At 41.7% G+C, this 21,140-nt stretch overlaps 1 protein-coding gene across 15 annotated transcripts in view; it reads left to right on the top strand.

Moving 5' to 3' along the window:
* The first annotated feature begins 548 nt into the window (after positions 1–548).
* SMARCAL1 (SNF2 related chromatin remodeling annealing helicase 1) overlaps positions 549–21,140 on the top strand; it is a 35,594-nt gene continuing 15,002 nt past the window's right edge. For 2 of the 15 annotated variants that reach the window (XM_086895991.1, XM_086895990.1), the window contains exons 1-9: positions 549–1,167; positions 2,045–3,005; positions 3,702–3,752; positions 6,361–6,621; positions 7,810–7,860; positions 10,568–10,748; positions 11,696–11,846; positions 14,071–14,229; positions 15,943–16,008. In XM_086895991.1, coding sequence (XP_086752117.1) covers positions 2,135–3,005; positions 3,702–3,752; positions 6,361–6,621; positions 7,810–7,860; positions 10,568–10,748; positions 11,696–11,846; positions 14,071–14,229; positions 15,943–16,008 — 1,791 coding nt within the window. In that variant the 5' untranslated portion in view covers positions 549–1,167; positions 2,045–2,134. Of the gene's footprint in view, positions 1,168–1,206; positions 1,534–2,044; positions 3,006–3,701; positions 3,753–6,360; positions 6,622–7,809; positions 7,861–10,567; positions 10,749–11,695; positions 11,847–14,070; positions 14,230–15,942; positions 16,009–21,140 lie in introns of those variants that run through there. The other 13 variants (XM_023931201.2, XM_023931203.2, XM_023931202.2 and 10 more) reach the window with 13 other exon arrangements.

Genomic DNA, 21,140 nt, shown 5'->3' with positions numbered 1-21,140 from the left:
AGCTGCTCATCGGAAAAACTGGTCGACAGCAGCTGAACGTGAGCCAATTGTCCAAGGCTGCGAATGGCAGCTGGCCTGTATCAGCAATAGTGTGGCCAGCAGGACCAGGGCAGTGCTTGTACTCAGCGCTGGTGAGGCCACACCTTGAGTGCTGCGGCCATTTCTGAGCCCCTCACTTCAGGAAGGACATGGAGGTGCTGGAGTGAGTCCGGACAAGGGCAGCAGAGCTGTGAAGGGTCTGGAGCACAAGTACTATGAGGAGCTGCTGAGGGAGCTGCAGGTGTTTATCCTGGAGCAAAGGAAGCCTGGGGAGACCTTACCACCCTGCACAACCACATGAAAGCAAATTGGAGCTAGTGGAGGTAGAGCTCTTCTCCCAGGCAGCCAGGGACAGGATGAGAGAACACAGCCTCAAGCTGCACCAGGGGAGGTTTAGGTTGGACATTAGGAAGAATTTCTTTACAGAAAGGGTGATCAGACATTGGAATGGCCTGCCCAATGATGTGGTGGAATCACAATCCCTGGAGGTGTTTAAGGAAAGACTGGACGTGGCACTCAGTACCATGGTGTGGCTGACAAGGTGGTGTTTGGTTATAGGCTGGACACGATTTCAGAAGTCTTTTCCAACCTACCACCAATATTCAAAAATGACAGAACAGCCTTGCACCACTGCCAGCTGCTGCTGCTCCTAACCCCCGGGGTCAGACTCCTTCCTCACGGCTGACAAGTGCCGTCGCCCTTTCTCCCACGTCAGCTCCACTGTTCACTCCCCGCTCTGTCACCATTCAGGAACAGCACACATTGGCGTGCCGGACCCACACACCGGGGCAGCCAGCGAGGGTGTCCGCCCACCCCCGGCCGTACAGCGCTGCGTGCTGCTGGGGCAAGGCTTCAGCCTAGGACCGGCAGCAGAATCCCCGCAAGCCGTACGGGGCCCGAGCGGGTGGCCCGGGAGTCTGGGGCCTTGGCTCCCTTCAAGGAATGCCTCAACCCCAGCGCCTCGAGATGGCGCCGCGACCGGAACACTACATTTCCCAGCGCTCCGCGCACCCCGCCTATCTCCCGGCGTGCTATGCACTCCCGGCCGCCCCGTGCCACCGGGCGGTAGCGCAGGGCCTGCTGGGCGCTGTAGTTCCTCGGCGGCGCTCCGGGCCGTGCCCGCCGGCGGTGAGCGGGCGGCGGAGCCCCCGGGGCGGACGGGGAACAGGGCCTGACCTCCGGGACCCCGGGGCCGGCGGATGGTGGCGGGGTGGCCCGAGGGACAGGGTGGGCCGGGACCTCGGAAGCGTTTGGGACGGTAGCCTGCCCGGCTCATGGGAGAGGAGGGGGCAGAGGGTGAACCCCACCGCCCGCAGGGAGGTGAGGAACGGAGAGGGCGGGCATCCCGCAGGACATGGGGCGGCGAGCGCATGGAGCGAGGGGGGCTGATGGGAGATGTCAGGGGAGCCCGGTCCTCGCTTCTATTTGAAGGCCCCTGACCTGCGAGTGGAGGTTTCTCAGGAGGAGCTGGCTCTGTCCTGTGGGGTTCAGCATGTATGTATCTGCCCCGCTTTATGAGATAAGCAGGAACCGAAGGTGAACACGGAAAATGGGCATCATCCCATCTTTCCTAATGGGTACCCAAAATAAGACATCCACCAAAGACTGTGTGCAGTGATGTTTGTAATCCTTTGCTTGCATCTGCTTTTGTATGGCTGGCTCTGCAGTGCAGGGTGTCCCAGTGCTTTGCTATTTTATTGTATATTTATTATTATATTGTATATTTATATCCCAGTTCTGCTGGGAATTGCAGAGAAGAGTAGTCAGAACTATAGTGGAATAGAAGTTTTCTCCTTTTCCCATATCTTTTATCTATGCAGGGCTGGCATGCAAGGCGTCATCAGTGTCTGTCACCATCTACTTGCTGATAATGGCTCAGCATTGGTGTGACAGCTTTGCTGTACTACTAGATTTGTGTAGGATCAGTTACAGTAATACTCAATCACTAATAATACTGAGTTATCAATACAATAATAATGTTTTTGTTGTTTGTTTTTTTCTGTAGACTGGCCTCCCTTCCTCTAAAGAAGCAGGTGCCTCTGTGATTAATTACTAGTGTAGTTTTGACACAGATTTGTTGTTGGAGTTGTTGAAGATGTCAGCAGGCCTTACAGAGGAGCAAAAGAAAAGGATTGAGGAGAACCGCCGGCTAGCTTTGGCTAGGAGAGCGGAGAGGCTGGCAGCACAGAGAGCTGAGCACGTGGGCATCGCTGCACCTCCAGAGAAACAGCAGAGTCTGGGCAAGCCGGGAAACTCGAAGGAAGAAAGCAATCATGTCGGGTTCACCAGCCAGCACCGACAGAATCCAAACATGCCTGTGGAGCAGAAGAGCTGTCTCCAGAAAGGCTATAGCCATTATGCAGCAAACCAACAGATGGCTGGCTCACACAGAGAGCAGCAAAAGAGTTGTTCAGAGGACACGGAACAAGCAAGTGGCCTTAAGCAGCTCCCTGCAATGATCCCGAATTCACTGAGTTATTCCCATAAACATTACTTGGATGCTGGTAGTCAGGAACATAGACAACACACTTTAATTAATCATGGAACATTCCAGCAGCCCAAATGCTACCCAGCTTTCAAAAAGCCCATAGGACCACCTCATCCAGGATTCATTGATAACGGGCACCCTGACAGCAGTAAAGATTTACAAACTCAGAACAAACCTGCCATTAAATATGTTTCACCACCAAGCAACACCTCCCTGAGTGATTCAGAAATGCTGATAAACATAAACACACCGACAGAAAGAACAGGGGGAGGTTTTTACTCTCAGGCCAGTGTTGGGATGCAGAAGCTGACCAGCTCTGCTGGTGTGGGCTCTACCTTTGAAGCTGTCTCTCACAAGAAAGCAAATAATGTTACGAAAGGAAAATGTGTGAAATATGGGGAAGACCGGTTCCAGGTTGAAATAGGGTATAATGCTGAACTTATTGCTGTGTTTAAGAGGGTACCAAGCAAAGCCTATGGTAAGAACTGTTTGTTTGCTGTTATCTCTGTTTTAAATTGGGTTAAAGTTTTGGCATCTGCTGAAATTGTAGTTGCTACTTGCTCTTACCAGTGTACCTAATGCTGGGGTGGAATATGTGGTATTAATGGGGGATTAAAGAAGTAAATACAGATTAAATTGGTTAGAAATTCTAGACATAAATAGCTTGAGATTGGATTTAGAAAAGAAGTCAGAGGCCTTGCTTTATGAGCAGTACTCTGAGAAGTTTAGTGGAGGCAGCTGGTCTGAGTTTTTTGGCAGTGAAGGAAACAAAGTTATTCATAAATTGGGATGTGAAAATGGGTCACTTCAGCTATAGTTCAGAGTTAGGAGCTGATTCTGTTTCCTGGGCTGCAGAGAGCAGTGGAATCTCCCCCTTTTGTCTTTTTTCTGATCTTTTACCCCTACCTTTATTTACTATATACTATTTTTGTTTTCCCTCATGTGTTCCTGATCCCTCTCTGTTGCATTCTTCTTGTCTTAGTATTGATATTCCCCATGGCTTTTTCCGCTGTCACGTAGCTGTAAACTTGGGCATAACTGTTTTTCAGATGTGTGGCAAAAAGTTTGCATGAGTAGATTGAATACTTTAACGTTGCATGAGCATTTCACACCACCACTTTTTTTCTGCCCCAAATGATTCATATTCTGCCCTATTACTCTTGCCCTACTTTAGATCCTGCTATGAAAAAATGGAATTTCAGCATGGAAGATTACAGCAGTCTCTGTAAGTAAATGTTGAATGATAAAAAACAAGCTGAATCTTGACACCCCCTCCTTCCCTTGCTTTCCACAGTTATTGCTTAGCTTTGTTAGTGTCTTGAGTAATAAAAGTAGTGCTATTTAAAGATAATGTCCATCGTATAGGTATCTAACTCACAACATTTTTCTGGTACTTTTTAGTTAATAAGAAATAACTTGATTTTTCATGTATTCTAAATACCAAGTACAGGTTACACTTTATCTACGACTAAATTTTTCAGCAACCAACAAGATCATAGGAAAATTAATTTGCTGTGCTGGTACTTGTTTTGAATTTGTTTTGAGAACTTAGTGTGTTCCTGTGGCTAATGCTTAATTTCTGGGTCCATTTATGTATTTTCTTTTTAAATAGCTCTTATATAAACACTTCATTTTTAATATTGTGTGTCAGAAGATGATAAAGGGTAGTTTTCCAGGCTTTTGAATGAGACTGAAAATGAATTTGCCTTTCTTCTGGTATAACAAGGGCGGGTTTATCTTTTTTTTCCTCTCCTGTCACCTTATTCTGGAAAGATTGAGAGATTATAGAGGCAAACACTTCAGGTAGGCTTTTCAAAAGCACACTGTATTGAAGTGAGTGATAAATCACTATTGATTTCAGTGGAAACAGAATTAGGCCTGTGTTGAGCACTTTAAAAAACCACAGTTGAGTGCTGGCGTTTTAGCTTCCCATGTGGGTTGCCACACATTTATAATTTAAATGCTGTTGGGTTGCTTTCAGTGTATCAAGCACAGATGAGAGCAGAGTCTCTGTACCAAGGAGCTTGCAAATGAAGGGAATGTTTTTTAGAAATCAGACATTTTTCTTTAAAGCTATGAAATATATGAGTACACTGTGGAAATTCCTTTTTACAAGTGTAGACAGTATGTGACTGACATTGGCCTGTGAAATTGGGGAAAATAGCCTGAGAAAAGAGAACTAAGTTAAAAGGGCCTTGAAAATGTAAAAGTGAAAGTGTAAAACAATTATTTTTAAAGTTCCTACTTGTAAGTTAATTTTCCTGAATAATGTGGTCTTGTATCACCTGTTTTATCTTTGTACTATAAATTAAACATGCAGTCAAGCCTAGAAACAAATGTTGAAATAAAGGAGTAAAATACACTTTCCCCCCCCCCCCCCTAATTTCTTTCAGTTTTAATTGTAGAGGTGACCTCTAACTACACAGTGCTTAATCAGTAGCATCTAAAATCTTTTGCTAGATGCATTGGGAGGAGAAGGTCTAAATTGGTGGTTTCCAATCTCTCTAATTTAAAAACTATTTTCAGTGAGAGCTCTTAAACTTTTTATTTGTAGTAGAAATCTCAAATGCTTGTATTTATTCAGGAAGTCACTTAGTTTAAAATAAGGTTGGATGATACCCAAATACTTTATTTATTAATTGATAAGGAAGACATTGTCTGAATTTCTTTCTCCATTTTCACATCTTGACCACTGAACCTAAAGTTCGTACTTTTTTGTTGTGTATCAGTTTTCTGGGCTACTTAAAAAGAAGCAGAGTGGATCATGATGTGCAGCTCAGTGCTCAAAGGCCTGGATTCACCTGGGTTTGTTCTAAACAGCTCCCACTCCCAGAGAGGTGAAGTTGCCTTCCACAAGTACTGGGAGGCAGAGTGTGCTTAATGGTCCCCTGCTTTTGAGTCTAATGGACTCTGGAGATGTGCATGAATCTTTGTGTTACTGTAATACCTGTGAGGTGGAGGCTTGGGGACAAACTTCACTACTTCGGTGCTGTAAAAAGCATAAGAAATAGTATTCCCATTCCTTAACCATCACAGTTCAGTTGTAATAATAAAGACAATACATGGGTATAGACTGGCAGAGAGACATGGGGATAAGTGGCATATTTATTACTGTGGATAGCTGTGTTCTTGGGCTAACATCTGTAAAATGCTGTGTCCCTCCTCTCTCCACGCCCTGGCATTGTGACAGAAGTGATTGCTGGTGATGGGTAAGACAGTACAGATGGCTGGGTGGAAGTGCAAGTCTAACTAAGACACGGAATAAAGGGTAATGAACTTAACTTGTAACAAAAGAGATTTAGGAATTTGGACTAGATTCCTTCCTACAGCATTGTGAATACACAGCCTTCCTCCTAAATTTATTACCAATCAGACATTGATGTGAGGCAGGAGGCAGATATTTTTAAATCTTTCTCCTTTTCTGTTTACAGAGGCACCTTCCCATCTTTTCAGACACATGCTATTGATCACCATGGCCCTGTCCCTGTGATTTTCTGAGTGAAAGCACTGTACGGCTGTGTGCAATTTACTGCTAAATGTGCTTCTGCAGATTGCTTGTCCTGGCCTAGGGAGCCACATTTTAGGATTACTGACAGAGAGGGAGCTTAGTGCAATCACAATGCTGGACAGGCCCTTGTTCTCTTACTATCACATGTTCCCTTTGTCCCTGCTGTGTTCTCTGTGGAAAATCCCACCAACCTACTCCTCCAGGCCATTGCTTTCTATTCTTTGTCCCTATGAATGAAAGTAAGGAATCATCATTCCTTTTAAACTTGGGTGTGTTCTTTGTTATTAATTCTTTTCTATATCTCTATGCTTGCTTTTCTTCCTAGTGGAAGCAGCAAATAAACTTTCATCAGTAATTCTGGCACCACTGGACAGAGATAATGCGGTTGGGTCAGCATCAGGCTCTCATTTTGTTGGCAGTGGGGTAGATATGAAATCCCTCTTGAAGATGTGTAAGAACTGGAAGAAACCCTCAGCCCTTGTCAAAGGGAAGTGTGTGCTTACCTCTCGCTTGCGATTTGAGGTCGATATTGGGTATTCTGCTGAAGTGATTGGAGTGTTCAAACAGATGGATTCCAGAAATTATGGTGAGTCTCCTGCTGTGCCTGCTTTCTAATAAGGACCTTGTTGGGGCTGCTCTTGCTTCAAAGAAGAGAGCTTGTGAGAGTACATGCCTCTGAACGAGCATAAGAGAATGTGCTTTGGTGAAGATTTTAAAAGATTGTGTTCTGCTTTAGTGTTGTATTCGTGTCCAGCACTTTATCCCCTGGCAGAACATGTCCTCTTCTGGGCCTGTTAGCCAAGGTGGTATTTCAGATCTTGGCATTTACATTTACATTTACTGTAAATAATGTAAATGAGGTCGGTTGTGCTGATAATTTGCCAGCAGTATGGAGACCATGCAAAGTTTTCTCTTTATTATCAAGTGCAGCTGGACATTCTCTTACTTCTGCTTTATTGTGGTGTATAGTGGCTGCAATTGCCTGAGCAGATTTAATTAACCAGGAGTTTTACCAGTGTTTTCAGGGCAAGTTTGTAGAGCACTTTTTATGTTGGCATTCAGATTTCAATGGTAAATACAATTTTTTTTCCACTTGTACTCTGGCAAATGAGACACAGAGTGATGAGGTGACATGCACAGTGTCACAGGTCAGTGACAGCATGGAGAAGAAATTCTGGAGCTCTAGTTCTTTGGGCAGGGCCCCACCTGGTTCATTGTGTCTTCACCTGACTCTGAATTCACTTTCCCTGGATGTTGTACACAGATGCTACCCAGGGATAAGCTTGCCAGATAGATCTGGCATTGATGTTCCATTTTGGATATTGATGAATTGATTAATTTCCTCCTATAGCCTTCTGAGCACTTTGACTCTTGGGTATGGAGGCACAATTGAAAGTGAGTGTTTTACTGACTGAAGTCAGAGGTTGTTGGCTCAGAAATAGAAACTTTGCACGTATTCTTCATTCCTTCTTGCAGTGAAGAGAAAGTGGTTGCCAAAATCCTTGAGCAGATGAGTTCATTAGGAGAGCTGATCTTGGCTTGCTCTGGTGATACTACCACTTACTGGTGCTTGGTCATACTTCTAAATCTTCTCCAAACGGTTTGCTTAACATGACAGCAAACAGAGGAGAATTGATTTTGATCAAGGTAACAATTCTTTTAAAATGGTTCTGAAATGCAGAGGATATAGGTAGATAGACACGTTCTTATGGACAGAGAATTCAGGTGTTTTTTTTTAAGAGACTTAAGACAGTGTTTGTTGTAACTATTGCAGATATGAATACCAGAAAGTGGAATTTCCTCCTGGAGGATTACCCCAAACTAAGTGAGTAGCTGTGTTTCTCCAGTGAGGGAGACCTTCCTGTGCATCAGTTTCTGTCTGTTGACTTTTGCCTATATGCCTCTGTGTAATGCTGCTGAAACTGTGGCTTACTGAACTGAAATGTAGAACTGTGTTTTGGTGTGTTGTTTTTTGGTTTTTTTTTAATACATGGAACTTTGCAGAATAATCCAATCTCTGCAGCATGCTTCTAGCACATCTGCTTCTCAGGTTTTTATGTTTAGTTACGCTTATAGAATGCTTTGAGATTAATAGCATTACACAAGTCCTAAGTATTTTAACTATTATTTATCATCCCAGTCAGCATCCTGTGTTTGCTTTGGTGTTCATGTGAGTGTTTGTGGCTGTGGAATTTGGTTGGGGTAAGTTTCAGAAGGATAATAAGGCAGCTGCTCCATGCACATCCTTAGGAAGTGTGTGTGTTTCAGAGCTGAAATGCTGTTTCTCAGAGCAATTTTTCTCCAGCATGGGCTCCTGCTTCCATGGGATACCAGAGTATGTTTAATAATTGAGTAAGTGCATGCTTCTATGATGTACGTGTTAGTAACATTAGTAATGGTTGTAGGGCTGAAAGCCATGTGGTGGGGCTATGTAGGAAGGCTGGGTCTTGAAAACAAGTGTGCCTTGGAGGAGACTGTTAGGAAACTGCAGGGTTGGAATGTTGACACTGCTGATTTTGGTGAGTGCTGACAATTGCTCACAATTTGGTCAAAAGGCCTCTTGTACATGCCAAGGGCCTGATCCTGTAGCTTGTGCCAGGCAGTCTGAGCAGACACGTCACCTCCTAGTCTGTCACAGGCTCGGTCATGCTGGCTGGCAGTTGTACACGTTACATGAGGTATTCAGAATCCCAAAGATTTGAGGAAAGGAAAAAAGAAATCCATGAATCTTGCAGAGTGTAATTTGTGAGGGCATTTGAGGATTCCAGCACGTGCCTTTTAGAGGAACAGCATTTGCTTTGTTGCCTGTTCATTTGCCAACATCAAAATTTAAAAAAAAGATAATTTAGAAAGGCTGGTTGCCATTTCCAGCAGAGAGATCTGTTAGCTGGGAACTGTTTGTAGAGGTCATCTTTATATAAAGGTCACTTCACTAAAAACTGTCTCTTGGATGAATCATGCTGGTGGCAGATATATCTTAATCACTCTCCCAGCTCATGTACAGAACAATAGCAACAGAATTATCAGTGAGCAAATTGTAGCAATTATGCTAACACATAGCTCGGTCTGTGAGTGTAATAACAAGCTTGTGCTGTTCTTTGGGTGGAGAGAGTTCCTGCTATTGAAGAAGAATAAATTAAACTGGAGAGTTTTAAAAGTTTGGTCATTGCCCAACCACAAATGGAAATCTTTTCATATGTATATTTCTTGGAATTGCTTTCTCCCTTTATATGGCAGGGGTCCATCCTGCTGTTTTCCTCTCAGAGACAACTGAAACAAAAATACCTAATTGAATTCTGGTGCATTTACTGCTGGTTTAGTGAGTTCTTATTTTAGTTGTTTTTCCAAGCAAATTTTTTTTGTCTTCTGGACTTTATATACAAACCAGATACTAAAGAAAAAAGAAGTTGCTTCCTGCAATAAAAATCTGTGCACCTGCATTTGTGTTCCTATTGTAGAGGTGTCTTTGATTTCATAGTCACTGGACAAAAATTATTAAATAAGTTTTCCTCATCATAGCTCACTGTGTGTTTAAAACCAATGTTTATTTTCTTAGAAATTAACTGTTGGATTAAAAAGAAACACTTACTTTTGAGGGAATGGGATAGAAAGGCTGCTGGAGCGGACTAAAATAACGTCGTCCAGGAGGAAAATTGGCTAGATGCTGTGATTGTTATGGTGAATGAGTTGAAAAGATGAAGGCTCCAAGGTCTCGGCATAGTGGATGCTGGGGATCCCTTTAGTTCAACTGTGAAGTTAAAGTTGTGAGGCTTCATGGATGCAGGAACAGTATTGAGGAACTGAAGTAGCTGCCTGTGAGGTGGTTCTGTCCTGTAAGCTGCTTCTGTCCAGGAGAACAGCAGTGGCCACCAGCTGAGCAGGGAGGTGCTGTTGGTCCTGAAGGATGGCTGTCAGAGTGCTGCTGCTAGTGGTACAAGAGGTGTTTCCCTGAGTCTTGAGGTGCTTCCTGTTTTCTTAGCCAATGTGGTAAACTGGCGGCAGAACCCAACTGTGTGAATTCAGGAAACAGGAGGAGAAGAGAGTTTTCAAAACTGAAGACGAATTATATTCTTTAGGTAACTGTCTTGCGTCACTTGTGATGGCTTTGGTACACTGGAAACCTTAGAGGTACAGAATCCCAGGGTCAAGATGCCCCTGCTTTTTAGGCTTCAGGAGCAGTTTTGTTCAAATCTGTACTTTCATTTCTGAGTAAAGTGTGCCCTAAGCTGCCCTCAGTATGAATAATCCAGCTCCAGCTGTATTAGTAGCAATCATCTCTGAATGATGGCATCAGAGTTTCAGTTTTTTTATAACCAAGTCTAAGGGGAGGAGATGTGAATCATCATGTGGTTCTGAAATAGACTTTAGGGAAGAGGCCAGGCTAACACCTGTGCATGGTGCCATGATTTCTGTGAACTGTTTCAGGATAGGAAATAATATTTTTTGCTGAGGTTGAGGGTTGTGTCCTGAGATGCATAATGGAAGTTGTGTGTGCTGTCCCTTCAGATAATAAACTGCTCTGTTCTTTGCAGTGAAAGTGTTACTGAGCCTCGTATCTGTAGAAGTGGAGCCACTGCCTGAAGCAGTAATTAAGACCTTTGCTGCTCAACTCCAGAGATCTCCATCACAGACAGACATTCCTGATGCTGACCTTTCAGTAGTGGACTCCAAAATTGTGACAAGCCTCATGCCCTTTCAGCGGGAAGGTGTGAAGTATGTCCTTTTCGCATGCTGTTAAACGCTGGTCCTTGTCTAGAATTGTGTAGTTTATATTGGTGCCCAGGTTGCCTTCTTGTCCATGGAGGGTTCTGCATTTCTCTAGAGTCTGGGTCTATTATACTCTGTACCTTTGGGCTTTTGATTGTTTGGTATAGTATGGTTTGTTTGGGATTTTTTTTAAAATTTTTATTATTTTTTGAGTGACACATCTGTTTTATTTCTAGATAAAATTCATCATGAGTCAGGTGGAAAGTAGTATTTTGTTAGTCTAAAAAATTGTTCAAATGATACATCTCTGATCTTCTTCTTGTGATTCAGTATGTACATAATTGTCATATGATTTTTATTTTGTAAGGTAATCGGTTTTTTCCCAAGTGCATCTCTTCTGTTGTTGTTGTTTTTTGAATATTAAATACGCATGGGAAGGGACCAGGAAATGGAACCCAAGCCTTAAAAGATTTAAAATTACTAATTATATGTACAGATAAAAACTTGAATGTTGCTGTCCCCATCATATATGATCATTAGTTGTTTATTTCAATATGCAGTCCAGGACAGTCTGTACTTAATGGTCTTAAATTGCTATTGTTTTTAGTAATAATTTCTTAGCTCAGACAGAATGAACTATGGAACACAATATGAGTAATATCATGGAAAGAACGTGCTTTAAATAATTGTGAGGTCTTGACACTTCTTCTCATATGAAATCAAAATCTCTAAGGACTAGGATGAACCACTCTGTTCAGAAGCTTCCAAGCTTTGAGAGATTTGTGAGAGTTGCTCCCTTGTATGAAGACTAAGGGAGAAAATCCAGGTTTACTGAAGAACCCAGATCACTTCCAGGTGATCCACATTAGAGGCTCAGTTATGACTTGTGCCCATCTTGGTTGCCAGATAGCAACTCATTTCTTGACTTCTCTTTCCCTCTCTATTTTCCCCAGTTTTGCAATTTCCAGAGATGGACGTTTGCTCCTCGCAGATGACATGGGCCTGGGCAAGACCATCCAGGCCATCTGCATTGCTGCCTATTACCAGCAGGAATGGCCCTTGCTGGTGGTCACTCCTTCTTCCGTGAGGTTTACATGGGCAGAGGTACTGTGAGCTTGGGCATGTGCACAGGGTCGGTAAAGAAGCCTGTGTGATGGATAGACTGTACTGTGCTTTGCAAAAGTTAAACTTCTAAGTGTATTAAGGCAAAGAAGCAAAAAATTACACTGATTAGAAGCTTGATAGTGGGAAATTGCTTGGCACTAACTGTATGATATATGCCTGATTATTTTTTTATTGGCTGATTTTCTTTTTGTAGTCCAGCTGATGTGTTGGGAAGAGGGACAACTAGACAAAGTGTGTGTCCTCTGACCCTCTTGTTAACTTCCTTCCAGCAAGTTAGTTGGCTCCAAGGGGGCATTTTACTCATCACTGTCAAAGATAATAGTTACATTCAAGCAATTGTCTTGTATTGGAGCCCATCATAGCAGTATTTGCCAGTTCCTTGGCTGGAATGGGGGTCCAGGTGATGGGATTCTCCACTGTGTTCAAAAGGCTCCATTATCATCATCATTAAGTGTCTGTCATAATATGTCTTTTAACATGTGCAGTGTGGGCTGCAGCCTCTTCTGAGTCCTTTATTAATGTAGGTCAAAGCCCAAGAAAGTTTGTGTGGTTGAGAAATGTGTCTTGAAATAAATCACTGCCATAGTTTGTACACTGAGGCTGTTGGGTTGCCATAGGCTAGTGAAATTTTCACTGTGGGAGAAAAAGGTGAGTCAGAGCTTTTAGGTCAGTAATTTTTTTCCACAGAAGGAGGAGGTGGGAGTTTAGCTTTTCCTAGAATATGGCATTGATGAAAAAAGTATTGATTTGGATTTGCTGGTTTTGTGCTATAACCAGGTTGTTAGAGCATCTTGGTCTGGGTTTTAATGTCCAGTAGTGCAACAAAATGCAGGGTGAGAAGAAAATAAAGTTGTTTACTGAAAAAGGGAGTGATGCTCATCATACTTGAAATCTCAAGGTCTATAAACCTCTGGGAAAACACCTAACCTGATATTGGACAACTGCAAATAAACCTTTTGCAAATAAACATTCTGCTTCAGGAGTTTCAAGAAATATGAGGCATTTTTGTCTGGTTTTTTTTGGTTGTTTTATTTTTTTTTTCTTAATTTGAGTGATTGATTTCTTCCCTCTCCTACTCCCAGCTGCCCAGGAGGCTCCTGTGGGAGATGTTTTGTTAGGACATTTGCTTTAGAGATCTGGTTGATTTTTGAGTATGTGGTAGATGCAGATGTAAGAAAAATGTGTTTCAGAAATTTAGATGGTGAATTTTATTATAGTCTGTAATGTACTCAGTTTATTCTTGTACAGATGTGTTTTACTGTAATGATAGAAGCTTTTGTTGTGTCTATGGAACCAAACTGGAAGAAATTTTCTTCATTTGGTTACATTTCTGTAGGGACCAGATCCTGATGGGCCCAGGCAGTTTTTTGCAGAGCAACATCAGCAGAACTCAAATGTTGCAGAGAGCTTGGTGTCACTGGGGACAGAATTACAAGGGAAATGGTGGGTGGTCTGGCTAACAGATGGGTCTGGGGGAGGATATCTTGCTCTGGTGTGTGGAGTATTTCAAGAGGTTGATTGAATGACAATTACCACATGAATTTCAGCTGCTGTCATAGAGCAGCTGGTGTGTTGTCAACTTGATCTTTTCATTTTGTTTTGTTTTTTTGGTTTTGGGTTTTTTTGGTGGAGTTTTTAAGAAGAGGAGGTAGAGGAAGAGTTTTGTTCATCTGCATGAGTTGTACTTCACCATAAACATTGCTATAGATGATAGATGTTTACTGCTTAGAAGTCTGTGTTTCACAACCTTAGTTTCCTGTTGAGTGTGAAAACTAAATTTTCCTGTAAGCAGTGGTCACAGTATTCTCTGGCTCTGAGCATATCAGGTACCTTTCTCAGGAGGTTATGTACATTTCCACTAAAGATCAGGGTTTTGTTTGTTGTTTTGGAGTATTACTGGGGTTGGTTTTGTTTTGTTTGTCTGTTGGGTTGCTTTTTTTTTCCAGTAAGAAGGAATAGGGTTTGAGCTTTCCTTGCTGTGTAAAGTAGATGTTGCCTTGTAACCTCTTCTTGATGTTCCCATTACCAGGGAGGTTGCCATGGGAAGGCTGCTTACCCTTACTGCACTCTGAAGTGATGTCTAATGGTGGATGGGGTGGGTCCATGTTCTAAGTATTCACAAGGAAGTTCTGTGTAGTGCTTTGGGATCTTGACAAAGAAGATAAGCACTAGAATGCAATTAATTTCTTTCCTTTTCCTCCAGGCATTTCACAGATGGCTTCCATCCTTGAGTCCAGAAAGCACCAATGTCATAGTGAGTGGGAAAGACAACCTAACAGGAAGCTTGATCAACATCATCAGTTTTGATCTCCTCAGCAGGATGGACAAGCAACTTAAGAGCACATTCCAAGTAGTTATTGTTGTAAGTGGTGAATGAAATTTTTCAAGTTAATTCTATGCTGCAAATGGGGTAGCCTTTGTATAGCAAGGAAGTGCGAACTGGGCCTTATTTAGGAATGAAAGTATCTTGTAATTGTGTCTCCATTAGTACAAGCATGGGGTTTCTCTGAAATCTTTTGAAATAACTAGTAGAGTTTAATTCCTTTGGGATTCCTGAGGCTGTGTTTTCACTTTCACTGGTTATGGTGCCTCTCTGATTTCATTGTGCTTGGTCATGTCCTCTGCTGGAGAGAAAAGTGTTTAATGTGGTGTGTCAATACAGTAGTCTTGGAATTGTATCTTCTTAAGTCTTGGACTTCAGGGTGGTGTTAGTGTTTATCCAGTAAACCATATAACCTTTCAACATCAAGCATGTGGGTAAAGCATCAAGAAAATCTCTCTTAGCTTGTGTTCCACTGACAAGCTGCATTAAGCCTCCTTTGATCACTTGTATAGTTTCTTTTGTAAATTACTTCAAGTTCCAGTTTTTTTCTTTTTACAGAGCCACAGTAAATGGCATTTTTCTGGATTTCAGTTACTAAAAATTCAAAACTAGTGTTTCAAATCCAGCTTGGATCAATAGAGAGCAAAAGCGTCTATGTAGCTTACTCTGAGTATTTGATGTTCTCAGTCTAGTTTTCAGCACACATATACACCTGCTCAAAGATCATGGAAATTGGAACATAATCTTTTTGTTTCTCAGCATCAGATGGAGTGTAGCAATAGATGGAGTTCTTTGTAGACCAAGCTACTCACTTTTTAATTTTTGTATTTTTTCTCCTCCACACACTCTGAGCAAACGTTCTGTCAAGGTGGAAATGCAGATTATTAATTTTGTAGGCCCAGAACTTTGCCTTGGTACTTTTAACCAGCACTGAACTGGTGGATGTTCTTTTTGTGTGTTTGTATGTTTAAATTTGGACCCTTTGTAGGTTTTTACAGATGAGAGTAGTCCTACTGCTTGCCGAGCTTTCCTGCTTTTTCTTCCAGTCTTCTTCTGGTGGCTGGGAAAATTAATGTAGATTATTTGTTATTTAGGAGGGAGAAGGCTGTGCCTGAGAGGCTAAGCAGTTGCATTGTCTTTGCATGCTTGTTTGTGCCCATGTGGAAAGATGAGAATATACCCTTGGAGGGTGCCGATTGCTTTTTGTGCCTTAAGTTCTGCCTTACTATAGCAGTAGAAGTGAAGCCCATTTGAGGGTGATGTCTGAAGTAGGAGACTATTACCCACCTGGTGAGCCCTATCAGCAGAACAGTTGGATCTTAATTAGATTTCTTTTTGCCTTACTATTTGCATTAACCCCTTATTAAGGGAACTGGCACTATATAGGCCTCCTATGTTTGCTGCATTTAAAAGAAACATAGGGGCAAATGAGTGTCAGTTATGAAATATTCCTCTTTCTCCTTCCTCTTCAGCCCTCTCTGCTCAATGTTTTTTGGTATTCATTTATGATTCATGCCTGCAAGGTTTGATTTTTGTTCTGTTTGCTTGCAGCTGCAGGTTTGAGTACAGGAAGCCTGCTACTCTGCATCCTGTCTTTTTGTTTAGAATTTGATGTGACTATCCCAATGCCTGAAATATCCTGAATGAAAGGCCTGTAATACTAGATAGCTGAGAATACTGGAAATTTGTTCTGTAACCTGCATTTGGACTATGGATCTGAACTGACTTTGCTTTCATGCATTTTTGTTTCAGGATGAATCTCATTTCCTGAAGAACACAAAAACTGCACGCTGCCAAGCTGCCATGCCTCTACTTAAGGTGTGTAATGCTGGGTGCCAAAGCTCTGATTGCTAACATCAGGCTCCTGGGGCAGTGTGCTCCACTTACCAGGCTTAGGAGCCAGCAGCTGAATTCTTTCGGTGTGCAAGGGAAAATCCAGGTAATAATGTAGATCCAAGACTGAAATTTGTCTTTACCTCTTGTTTCCATACAAATATTACATGGCAAAACCGAACAAAACAACTTCAAAAGCTCCCTTGATATAATTGTGGTACTGCCACTGATGAATTCTGTGGTGACAGAAAAGGGAAAAGGGAATGTCAGAACTTACTGAATGTATGCAGGGAGAGTAGAAAGAGTATAGTGGTGTCAAAATAGCTTGTTGAATGAAAATAATCATTATCAGTTACTTCTCAGCACACAAATTGCTGCTGCATGTCAGAATGGCATTGTGACTAGGGCCCTGCCCTGTTTTTAGGGTTCTAGAGTGTTACTGCAGGCTTCCAATGGATTTGTGTGGCTGGGGCTTAGGAGATTTCCTGCTGGTCACATGTACAGAGTTACTGGGAAATGGTGGAATGTGAGGTTAGTGGGACAAATGACCCATAGAAGGGAGACAATAGTCAATTATAAGATACATAAGGAGAAATGTAAATTTTAATGTTTGCCTGTTGTCCTGGGATCAAAGAATCACCCTGATAGTCTCTAACAGATACAGATGAAAGTTATGGGTAGTTTCTAGACATTGCAGGGCCTGTACATTAGAAGAAGATAAATGCAGTTCCTCTTCAGCAGTTAATCAGCAGCATGTATAAAGAGAAGATTTGATCTGTGATGGCTTTATAGCAACCAGCTTTAATATGCAAGATTCTTAATGGCATGCTGAAGATGGTTGTCCTTGAATAACTTGGTTGTTCTCCTTAAAAGCCTGACTCTTGTCTTCTCTTGGCTTTCAAATCAGTTCAGGCTTTTAATGTTTGGAAACTTAAGTAGGAGGTCCAATTTTGTGAGCAGTTTGAAATACAGTAATTAGGGTGTATGTCTGAAAATCATGGAAAATAACAAATTCGCCCTCGTTTTGAGCAAAATGCTCAAAAAGCAGCCTCATCCTTTGCTACTTGAAGCTTTGTAAGGATCAGCTTGTCAAAATTATTTGTAGGCTGCATGATATGAGAGTGAAAGATGGTAGCTGTTAGGCAGAGGTTAATTGCCTGTATGCACTTGCTGAGAATTTACAGTTTTATGCTGTCACATCACTGGTCTTAAAGAATTGAGAGCTGATGCTTCTGAAACTGAATTTCAGTCTTCTGAAAGCATTAAGAGTTTTCTGTTCATATAGTGCATTATCTCACCTGCAATGAGCATGCAGTACCAGATATTTTGTGTTAGATGCTCAGGTAAATTCTGCCAGGTTGCTGACTAAAATTTCTGGAGTATTTGCTGTAATAGCCATTTTTCTTCTCTCCTTGCTTTCCAACATTTTGTTTTAAAACTATCCCCTTTGGCAGCTGTGTCTTCACCTCGTAGTGAGTGATGCTGTGGTCACTACAGGCACAAGACATCACACCAATGTTTTTGTATTTGAGAGAACTACCAAAATATGAGGAGCTTTCATGACTTGAATACTGACTTTAGCAACTATACTATGTGATACTTATAGTAAGTATATATAGCCAGTGGGGTAGAAATGGGAGTATTTTCATTATTTTACATTATACCTTGATATTACTGAATGAGAGGTGTGGCTAACATGCTGCTGAGGATAATACTCTTGTTCTTGCCTTCTCTATGTTAAAAGGATTTGAGCAGTAGTAGGGGTCTTAGAACAGACCAGAAAAAGGTGTAAGTGTAGGCAAGTCCTTGAGAGGTAAACTGCTTCTAGTACTTCAGTCCCTACCTTAAAGTCAGAGTGTGCAGCTGTGCCAGTGCTGTAACCAGTGCCCCTGGAACTCATGCCTTGCTTGTCTACCTTCTAAGCATTGCCACTTCTAATTGTTGGCATAATACTACTATAAAGCATCTGAAATTGCCATAGTTGCAGGTATTTCCTATGAGGATCTCAACGTCCTAAAGCATAAAAGCTTGAACTGACTTTTATGGACAGAAAAAAAGAAATCTCTTAAGAAATGTGATCCTTAGTCCTTACATGCTAGAAAGATTTATGAGTCCATAATGACACTGAACAGATCTAAGTTCTGGAGACAGAAATGTTTGTCATTTCTATCCATACTTAATTAATTCTTTTCATCTTGATAGAATCTGCTCTTTTGACTTCTCCATTTGAATAATAAATAAAATACATAAGTTGTTACAAGCGTTTATACAAAACTGCACAATAATTGCATTAAATTAAAACATTGATAATAAAGATTACATGTCTTGGGTATTAGTTTCTAATTTGTCTTGTTAGATAGCCAAACTGAATCCCCACCTCTCAAATCTTTAGCTCATGGTTACAGCATTTAAAGCCTTATTTTAGTTTTAATATCTCATATTGACCGGTTTTCAAAATGAAATGGTGTTTTCAGCCACTCAGTCATAATTCATCTTTTCCTGCTCTCTTGTATAAATTGCAGAGCAGGTGTGGTATGGAATTGTCAAGCAAAACCATGTATTAAACATGCCTTTTAAGTTTTCCAGTTGGGGATTTTGAGACTTTTTTTTAGTATTAACAAAAGCCGCAAATTTTGTGTGTGCAGCACCCAGTATCTTTTCTGACATACTTAGCTGCTACCCTCACAGATATTTAGAAAAGTTTTACATGAGACAGAGGAAGAAATTTTATAATGGCTGGATGTATGCAGTGCCTGTGCTTGCTGCTTCATGGCTTGCCCCAGCTTGTCATTAGTTTAGAGTAAATACGTAGACATGTTATGCCAAATTTACTGTTAGTGGACAGAACTTTGAGGGAAACTTAAAATTGCATGAACAGTGGGATAGGGTGAAATAGCAGCAGCAAGATGTTTAGGCCATATTTCTTATTGTGGATATGCACACTTGTGGGTGTGCAGAGTTGTACATGGGGGAGAATGCTCTGTCTGCCTGTGTGAAAGGAGGTGGTAGAGTTTGCACACAGTCTGTGTGCATCCCTGCACAATTATGGAGAAGGATGGATTGAAAGCTGTAGTAGAAAACAGTCCTTTGATGTGTGGTCATGTGGCAAAAATGCTGCTTTCAAAGTCAGCCAGCTTTCACACCAGCAGGTCTGTGCTGGCAGCTGCTTGGGATTTGTCCCCAGCTGCAGCAGCTCTCAGGGTACTCAGGGGCTAGAGGTTGCTGTGTTCAAAGTGGTCTTTGTGTCTTGTTTCCATGCACATCAAAGTGAGAATAGTTTCATACTGTTGGGCTGTGGCTGAGTCACTAAAAGGCCTGGTTAGGCCTGGCATGTCCTTCCCCCTAATTCAAAGCTGTGTCAATTGGTAACAGGACCTACTTGTCATCTTGCTGTTTTCTGTAGTCACATGAGTTCTCCTAGGCATACTGACAATACTGGTTGTTCCCTTTACCTCTGCCCTGCATCTGCTTCCCTCGGAGGCAGAAAGTCTCAATAGTCTTATACTTCTTGTAAGCAGTTTGTTTTTTCTTTCTAAGATGAGACAGGCTCAGAGACATAAACATAGGAGAGGGAGTATACATACTACCAATATCCTTAAACCAGCAGAGCCTCAGGGATGTGGTTGGCGAAGAAACAAACAAAACAGATGTTTTTCACTCATCTGTGGGATCTCTTGGGGACCAGAGTGGAAAGGATTCTACTTATTTTGACCAGCCAAGGTACTGCATGGTCTTTATTGCCTGGAATACTGCATGCAATTGCATGGAATACGGCAAGATATGGAAACTAGGGAAGGTCCCAATGGAAAATGGATGAGTTTTTTGGAAGCATGACAGTAACTAGTGAAGAATTGCATTGGAAACTGAGAAATAAAACATCCTCTCTAATCAAAAATTCCAGTGGCATTAAATGTTCTTATACTCTTTGTGGTCTTTATGAGCATTGCTCTCCAACACGTGGATAATGTTACTAATTTGATTGTTCCCACTGAGCTGCTGTTCCAGTTAATAGTCTGATGCACATCCTGATGTTTGCAGGGTTAAAGGTCTTTGGTTTTGTTGTGGGAGTCCAAATACACTCTGTGGCTGGAATCAAAACCTTTTATGCTTGTTGCCATAGAGCAGCTTAAAAATAGTGGAGAGAAACAGGTCCATGCTGAAGGTAGAAGGTAAGAACACAAAAATTTCCATTTCTGTCAGGAAATAAACAGCAGCTGTCTTTAGTTGTTTCAAATCTCATGGATTAGATAAATAAACCTTTCCTTATTGTCACCTGCTGAGAGAAGGAATTTTGTCTTGAAACTGAAGAAGCTGTGGGCCCTCAGGGCTCCATCTTCAGATCTGCTCTTACCTTCCAATATTTTTTCCTTCTTGTAATAGGAAAGCAGTTTAATTTGCTTCAGTCATAGCTTATCACTGCTGTTTGACACACATTGTCTGTCTAGATGTCGGTTAACAATAGGGAAAAGTATTTATATTTTTTGGAATAATTACTGTAGGATCGTCTTATGGAAATACAGAGCCTGATCTCTTGCCCAAGTAGAGAAACAGACTCCTCAAAGCAGCTGCTGCTCTTCCCCTTTATCACATCTTCTGTTTCATGAGGTGATTATTTTATTATGGTCCTTTTCAGATTTTTCATTTTGCAGGATAAGCTATTCTTAAGCTAAGCAGTTTAAAATGACACAGTAAGCAAAAACTGGGGACATGAGTAAATGTACAGCCAGAACCAGCCACGCTTATTTAAAAAAGTATGTCAGTCTGATAGCATATGGCAGAGCTCCTGCTGTGAAATTCACTTAACACAGAGAGAATCATTGTATGTTAATGAGGCTCTTTGCGTGTTCAATTATTTGTCTGTCACATAACCCCTCTGCCTTGACTACTCCCCTTTGAATTGTTGGTTGCTGGGTCTTGACCTTAAAATAAGTGCCATCATTTCATAAATTATTCTTTGACTTTCAAAAGTGACTTTTGTAAATGTTTTCCCAGCTGTGGAATTACTTCTTGCTGGTGTATTGTGTAATGCTACAAAACCACATTTGTCTTAGGCTACTTAGTAAGAGCTGCAGACCAGCTCTCCACCAGTTCTGTGAACTTCATGCCTAAATGCAACT

The sequence above is a fragment of the Cyanistes caeruleus genome, chromosome 7 (assembly GCF_971803275.1).
Source record: "Cyanistes caeruleus chromosome 7, bCyaCae1.hap1.1, whole genome shotgun sequence".
NCBI lineage: Eukaryota > Metazoa > Chordata > Aves > Passeriformes > Paridae > Cyanistes > Cyanistes caeruleus.
Note: the sequence above shows the minus strand (reverse complement) of the source record. Positions and strands in the feature narration are given on the sequence as shown.